This window comes from Camelus dromedarius, chromosome 31, assembly GCF_036321535.1.
Source record: "Camelus dromedarius isolate mCamDro1 chromosome 31, mCamDro1.pat, whole genome shotgun sequence".
NCBI lineage: Eukaryota > Metazoa > Chordata > Mammalia > Artiodactyla > Camelidae > Camelus > Camelus dromedarius.
Window position 1 is genome coordinate 1,463,370 of NC_087466.1, and position 7,451 is coordinate 1,470,820.

At 56.9% G+C, this 7,451-nt stretch overlaps 1 protein-coding gene across 1 annotated transcript; it reads left to right on the plus strand.

Annotated features, from left to right (window-relative positions):
- Positions 1–12: 12 nt before the first annotated feature.
- DGCR6L (DiGeorge syndrome critical region gene 6 like) lies at positions 13–7,301 on the plus strand. The gene is made up of 5 exons (XM_031443273.2): positions 13–168; positions 268–428; positions 5,298–5,398; positions 6,166–6,306; positions 6,826–7,301. Exons 1-5 carry the CDS (start codon positions 59–61, stop codon positions 6,907–6,909), a joined length of 597 nt encoding a protein of 198 aa, XP_031299133.2. The 5' UTR covers positions 13–58; the 3' UTR covers positions 6,910–7,301.
- The last annotated feature ends 150 nt before the right edge of the window (positions 7,302–7,451 follow it).

Sequence of the window (7,451 nt, forward strand, 5' to 3'; positions counted from 1 at the left end):
AAGACCGGCGTAAGGGGGCGCGCGCCGCTTCCGCGGCGGCTGGCGCGGCGCGGGCGCCATGGAGCGCTACGCGGGCGCCTTGGAGGAGGCGGTCGACGGGGCCCGGCAGCAGGAGAGGCACTACCAGCTGCTGTCGGCGCTGCAGGGCCTGGTCAAGGAGCTGCCCAGGTGCGCGGCCGCGGGGCGCGCGGGGCGCGCGGGGCGGGGCGGGGGCGGTCGGCCGAGGAGGCCCGGTCCCACCCGGCTCACCTCGCCCTCCGCTCGCAGCTCCTTCCAGCAGCGCCTGTCCTACACCACGCTCAGCGACCTGGCCCTGGCGCTCCTCGACGGCACCGTGTTCGAGATCGTGCAGGGGCTGCTGGAGATCCAGCATCTCACCGAGAAGAGCCTGTACAACCAGCGCCTGCGGCTGCAGAACGAGCACCGAGGTGCGCGGGAGCGGCGGGGCCGCAGAGCTCCTTCCGCGGGAGGTCGGCCTGCTCAGCGGCTCCCGGTCTCGGCGGGCCGAGCCCTTCCCCGGGTACCGCTCGGAAGAAGTCCCTGAAAATGACCAGATCAAGGGCTTGGAGCCTTTGGTGATAAATGGGTCAAGCCCGTTTTACTTTGTCAGTTGCACGGTCTTTTGTTAGCAGGACATCCAGAAACTCCTTGCTCGCGCTTCCCCTGCCCTCACCCCCTTCTAGGAAGGACGGCCCGAGGTCTCTGTGCTTGGTCAGCCCAGGGGCAGGTCATCGTGGCGGCGGCTGACCGCTAGCAGTGATGCCCCGCAGTGCTGACAACTGCGCAGCGCCCTTTACGGTCAGTTCCCTCTGCCGCGCGTCAAGTCCCATGCAGTGTTCCCTGTGGTACCCGCCGGGACGCGAAGACTTACCTATTTGAGACACGTTTGGCCAAAGCGTCGTGAGTCTTGTCCCCTCCCAGGCGTCCTTACTACGTGTCGGGGTGGGGGAGCCTCTGGAGCCCCGTCCTGTAAGATACGCTCAGCAGCTCTTCCTGCCCCCGCAGATTTCCCACCTTTGTTATTTTATTTTTCCCCAACTTTTTATTTATTAAAAAAAAGTTCAAACATTTAGGAAAGTTGGAAGTATAGTATGATACCTGCACGTTCCCCATCTACACTCGATAATTGAAGTTATGACACAGATCTTTATGTTGTAAGTAAGTATATGCAACACCGCAGGGCTTCATCGGGGTCTTCAGCTTTCCTCTTGTCCCGGGTTTTCAACAGCAGTACTGTTGATGTTGGTGGCTGGACAGATCTTAATGGTGAGACACTGTTCTGTGCATTGCAGGCTGTTTAACAGCATCCCTGCCTTCTAACTGCTGGATGACAGTGGCACCTTCCCCTAGTGGTGACAACCAAAAATGTCCCCAGGCGTCCTTGGTCCAGGATTGAGAACTAGTGCTCTGGATCCAGAACACGCTCCTTTGTAGCCACAACAATGGATAGAAATTAGTCATTCCAGGGTATGTTCTGATCTTTAGTCCATGGCCACATATTGGAAATTATCTCAAATTTTCTGTTGATTTATAAGGATCCGGTGTGTGGTTTTGCATTGCGGTTGGTCACTTTGGTCTCTCTGCCTCTGGAATAGTCCCCAGCATTTACTGTGGCACTGACTTGTTGAAGAGTCCGGGCCTTCTGCCGTGGGCCGTCCCCACTCTGGGTCTGTTGGATTGCTTCCTCGTGCTGACGTTTTGCCTTTCTCCACCCTCCGTGTTTCCTGTAAACTGAGCAGCAGGTGGAGACATGTGTTAAACTTATGTGGCAAAAATTCCTCCTAATGACGTGATAGACATCTGCCCCCGATTGCTGTCTCTATCGGGAATGGGTGTTGGGTTTAGTCAGATCCTTTTTCTGCATCCACTGAGATGATCAAGTGGCTTTTTGGCTACTATGGTGAATTACACTGGCTTTTTAAATTCCTGGGATAAACCCTACTTGGTCATGATGTACTGTCTTTTTTGTCTGTTGGATTTGATTTGCTGAAATCTTGTTAAGAATTTTTACCTCTGTGCTCACGGTGGACATTGGGCTGTCATTCTCTTGTAACATGTTTGTCTGGTTTAGGTAAGCAGGGTAGTGCTTGCTTCACAGAGCTGAGAAGTGTTCTCTTTGGTCTTCCAGATTCTTTAGAATTGCTACTGCTTCCTCCCTAACTGTTTGGGTGGCTGTCCTTGTACACATTTGTATGGAAGAGTAAGATGCATACTCACAGAGCCAAAGTACACAGCTCATTCCTTTTAATGCTCAAACTGGGCTACATTTGGCCAGTGGGAGAACAGTGGGCTGGCCTCTGTGTCCTTCTGATGTGCCCCCATCATTCTTGCAACACTTTCTGGTACAGGAAGGTGTTCAGGTTCGTCTGGCGTTCTTTCCCAGCCTCGGCCCCTCTTCTGTCAGCTGCCCCCAGCTCCCCACACCAGCAGCCTTCCATCAGGACTGGCCTTTCCCTACTGCCACCACAGATCTTTCCCACACCTCCTGCCTGTGATTGAGTCTCTGCCAAATGCATCTGCTCCCATTTTGGTGATCTGTGTTTCTCTCCAGAGGTTACTAGTTCAGGGAGCAAATAAAGCACTCAATAATTTTTTTTAAAGGGGGGAGGGGGCAAAGAGGAAACAAGCCACCTCTCCACAGAGCCCTGGTTCCTTTCAGTGGGGAGTTTTGATAGCTCTCCAGACACTTCGCTGCTTGTCCTTTGGAAGGTTCAGCAGCTTTGCTGTCAGCAGTGACTTTCTGCTTCGTTCTCTGGCTTAGCAGGTGGTGTTCGGCTGGTCATTGCTGAGGCCGGGCCTCTTTGGCCTGGGCAGTGGGTGCAGCTCTTTTTGCCTCTGGTTGCTCAGCCAGTGGAATCTAGAAGTTGACCTGGGATTTGTGGTGATGTGTGATAAATGGAGTGAAGCTGACATTTCCGTGCATTTGTCTGTTTGCTCACATCCTGCCTCCACGTGGTATAAACATAGCTAGGGAGTGTCTTTCTGTGTCTCTGTTCGTGGAAATGTCTTGAAGGCGGCTCTCAGCTTCAAACTCACTTGGTGTGATAAATGCCATGGTTGAGGTGTGCACACAGTGCCAGGAGACAGAGGTTGGCGGAGGCTCTGGGTGCAGCAGGGGCACCTTGGGGGCCCTGCGGAGAAGAGCTGTAACGTGAGGTCTCTGCCTGGGACAGAGTGGGCGCTGTTTTCTTACAGGGGAGACTAGCCATTGACACTTACTAGTCCAGGATTTGGGTTGAATGGCGTTGAGTGTTCTGTTTTGTGGCTGGCTTCTTTCCATCCTGTGCCGCCTTTTCCTCTGCCGAGGCCTGCACAGTTACTGGGGACCGTGGCGCTTTGCTCAGAGGCTGTGTTGGGCCCCTCTCAGAGCAACACAGACTCCCTGGCACACAGCCTCTGCCAGCTCCTCCCATCTGTCGAAAAAATAATCAGTAGTCAACCTAAGAAAGAAATGGAAAATTTTAGTCGAGCCAGCCTGAGAAGTATAACCCAGAGGCAGTTTTTCAGAAAGCTCTGAGGACAGTTCCACGAAGTAAGCGCGGAGGCCAGAATGTGTGATTTTGGCAAAGAGGGTGCGTGCAGTCGAGCACTCATCCTGGTTGAAGGTCACTGCTGTTCACGAAGAATAGATTGCTTAGTTAATGGTTTTAGTTTTCTATGTGCGAGGATGCAGGAAACTGGTTCGTAAAATTTTCTCCTGAAAATACCTATCTGAGGGCCAGTTCTGCCAGTTTTCCCAGAGCACAAAGTACCTCATCCCGATCTTCGCCCTGAATTCCCTCCCGGGTGGCTGTAGGTGCATGACTGCAGTGGGCGATGACCGGACTCTTGTAGGACCGGATGGTGGACAACGTTCTTTATCTGCAGTCCCCTTCCTTTCAGGCTTGGTTATGACCAAGGCGTGGGAGGCATTTCATGACCAGTTTGTTCCGGGGCTGCTCATTCCCAGGTCAGGTGAAGACCTGGCTGATAGGCCAGCCGCTCCGTGCGCTGTTCCCAGGCGAGGGCCTGGTCACTGACAGCAGCCAGCGCCTTGGGGCCGCCTGTCTCGCTGGCCTGTTAGTCCAGGACACGGCACCCTCCGTGGCTTCTTCCCACGTTCTGAGTCACTATTACAACCACTCATCTTGGAGGACGACAGATTTGGCCAGCTGTTTCAGGTCACCTAGTCATTATTTTTATCAGAGACTCAGCACACACTTGGCCATGCAGGAAACAGTAATCTTGTAAGATAGGCCACATACAAGTACTGTAGTGACATTAATAAGGTCAAAAGGAAGTATTGAAAATAAGAACTTCCATTAGGTGCGGCCCAGCATCTCCCCAGGTCGTCTGACCAATCTGTTCTGCACCAGTCACTGTCTTTGAGGGAAATGATACCTTGGCATCGTACATAAAGTCCACCAAAGAGTGTACGTATGTGGCGGGTCATCGTGAACCCTTACAGAACTGAGAAAAGAATGTTATCTTCTAAGGAGTTACGTGGCTGGTGCCGGAAGGAAAATTGACCTTTATTGTTGAGCAGGTGTTTCTGCCATTGTCTTAACACATGATTATAGCCGCACAGTGCACCTTGGAGGGAGGGAGGAGGCCCAGAGTGACAGTAGAGAGGTAGTTTTATGTTTAAATTTTTCTTGTCTTACATTAAATGTGGCTTTTATTTCATCACATCCTTGAGCCTCCCAGGGTCTGTGTGCACCCTACTCCCTCTGGGAGCTGTGGATAGGGTGGTGCAGGGTGGCTCTGCATGCCCCACCCCACCCCCGCCCCCAGTCCACCAGGGACAGCACTGAGAGGGAGCGACACTGCCACACCCCTGGGGGCAGAGGCCGCTCTCTTTGTCCTCCTTTTCCAGGCCTTTGCTTGCTTGGTCTCTTGGACATGCCAGTGGCTGTCCGTGGATGATGGGCAGTTCACACCAGACTCCTAGCCTGTAGCCATCTGAGCCTAGAAAGCCCCAGACCACAGTCTCCCCTCCTCCCATTAGTCTGCCGAGCCTAGGCTGCAGCCTTGGCCCCACCCGTATGCCGGCATGCCTGGTCTCACTCTCCTCTTGTGCCAGCACCTTCCGGAGTGCCCTGGAACCTTGCTGGAGAAAGGCCATACCCTGAGTGAGGGCAGGCCTGAGTGGCCTGGGGGCTGGGTGTCCCGGTGCAGGCCTTCATCACGTCCACACCTTTGCCTGCTGCCCTGTGGTGGGGGGGCAGCAGAGCAGGCACCAGGGTGGGAGATGTTCGGTGCCCCCCCCCGACCCACCCCCCCCCACCTACTGATGCTCTGGTCTCCTCCCCTCCCAGTGCTCAGGCAGGCGCTGCGGCAGAAACACCAGGAGGCCCAGCAGGCCTGCCGGCCCCACAACTTGCCTGTGCTCCAGGCGGCTCAGCAGCGTGAGCTAGAGGTAGGGTGTGGGCGGGGTGGGCACCACCTGTGCTCTGCTGGCGGGGCCAGGTGGAGGGGGCTCAGCCTGGGGAGGGCCACTGCAGGCCTGATGAGCCCTCGTGCTGCTCTTCACTGTGGGGGGCTGGGGTGTGCTCAGGCTGGGTGGAGAGCGTGTGACCCCCTGCTCCCTGCCACCTGCTCTGGAGACTCAGCTCCTTGTGGGCTGGGCCTGCGCAGGGCAGGTATGAGTGGGGGCCGTTGTGCCACGAGGCCTTGGAGATGCACAGGTGATGGTGGGATGAAGGAGCCAGCCCGCAGGGGTCCATTCTGGGAACAACCCACAGGCCCACACGTAAACAAGAAGACACGGCGGGTGGGGGAGCGGGCAGAGACATGTGCCCCAAGCCAGAGTGCAGGGAGGAGGTGCCAAGCTGGGGTCGGCCACAGCTCCAGTGCAGAAGAGACATACTCAAGGCCCAGAGACGGTGGCCAGCCTGATAGTCAGCAGAGGTGGAGCCGCATCCAGCCGGCTTATGGTGGTCCCGACCCAAGCTGTCAGGGCTGGGCGAGGCCTGGCACAGCAAAGCGGGGACGCTTGGCAGGGGCTGCAGCAGGAAAGGTGTTTGGGAAAGGGCATCTGAACCCATCTGCAGGGTTCTTTGTGGCCAAGAAGGGAGGGCCCTTCATGCAGTAAGGGCAGTATCCATGGTCTTGGAGCTGGAGCCTCTGGGGAGGGGAGAGGGACCAGAAGAGGCTGAGCCCATGAGCTGGCCCTCGCCGTGGCAGGCGGTGGAGCACCGGATCCGTGAAGAGCAGCGCGCAATGGACCAGAAGATCGTCCTGGAGCTGGACCGGAAGGTGGCGGACCAACAGAGCACACTGGAGAAGGCAGGGGTCGCTGGCTTCTATGTGACCACAAACCCCCAGGTCAGTGCTGCGGGCCTGCCCTGGCCCAGCACAGGGGATGCTGGTTCCCAGAGGCCAGATTCCATCTGGGGTTTTAGCTGGTCACTGGGGAGCCCAGGCCCGCGGAGGAGGGAAGCGGGTGGTGAGTTAGTGAGGCTCCCAGAAGGGTTTCTGCCCCGTACTTGGCACAGAGCCACAGGAGGGTAAGCCAGCTGACTGCAGGGCATCGCCCATCTTCCCCAGGCTTGCTGCACCACACAGGGCCCTTGTCTGCAGTTCCCCTGCATACACCTCCACTTACGTCAAGCCAGGGCGACTGCATGCCCTGCCGTGGGTGGAGTCCCGGCTTCTGCCCCTTTCTGGCAGGTGGCAGGCAGGCTTCCCTGGAAGCCAGCCCCGTGGACTCACTGCCTGGTGCTCTCTAGGCCTTGATATGTGCCCTGGGTCCCTGGGGAAAGGAGGCTGCTTCCTGGGGCCTTTGCCATGGCTAAAGGGGACCACGTGTCACTCTAGCCTCATAGTGGCCCCTCTGTACCCCAGGAGCTGACGCTACAGATGAACCTCCTGGAACTCATCCGGAAGCTGCAGCAGAGGGGCTGCCAGGCAGGGAAGGCGGCCCTGTGATCAGGCGGGACTCCTGCCAGTGACCAGCTGCCCACCGCGGCGGAGAAGACAGCCCTGTCTCAGTTGCCAGAGGCAGCGGAAAGCTGAGTGGTGCTCATCTTCCTGAAGTCTGACCCCCACCTTCCCAGCTGCTGCAGGAGGGGCTCCCGTGAGGAGAGGCTGTGTGGGCCTGGGCTGCACCTGCCACCCGCCCACCTCCATCTGGATTTTGTCCAAAGTAGGGTGGTCAGGTAAAAGGAACGGTGGGCCCAACCCTCAGCCGTCTGCCCCAGGCATCCTATTTGCTCTTGTCTCGGCCCCACCCCTGGCAACTACAGCCCCAGAGTGGGAAAGGCTCCCAAGTTGTATGTGACCCCCAAGAAATAAAGAGGGCCCAGTATGGCATGCACGTGGCTTGTGTGACACCTCTGTGGTGCCTGTCGTGAGCAAGGCCCACCCAGGCCTTCGTCTAGGAGCTCCGTGCCTTAGAGAGGAGTTGGCAGAACTTGCCCCACTCCTCATGTTACAGAGGCCCTTCCTGGGGTAAGTTCCAGGGTGCCAGG

Coding starts and splice junctions, on each gene's coding strand:
- DGCR6L (XM_031443273.2), top strand. CDS start 59: ATGGAGCGCTACGCGGGCGCCTTGGAGGAGGCGGTCGACGGGGCCCGG. Junction 429..5,297: donor GCTGCAGAACGAGCACCGAG/GTGCGCGGGAGC, acceptor CTCCCCTCCCAG/TGCTCAGGCAGGCGCTGCGG. Junction 6,307..6,825: donor ATGTGACCACAAACCCCCAG/GTCAGTGCTGCG, acceptor TCTGTACCCCAG/GAGCTGACGCTACAGATGAA.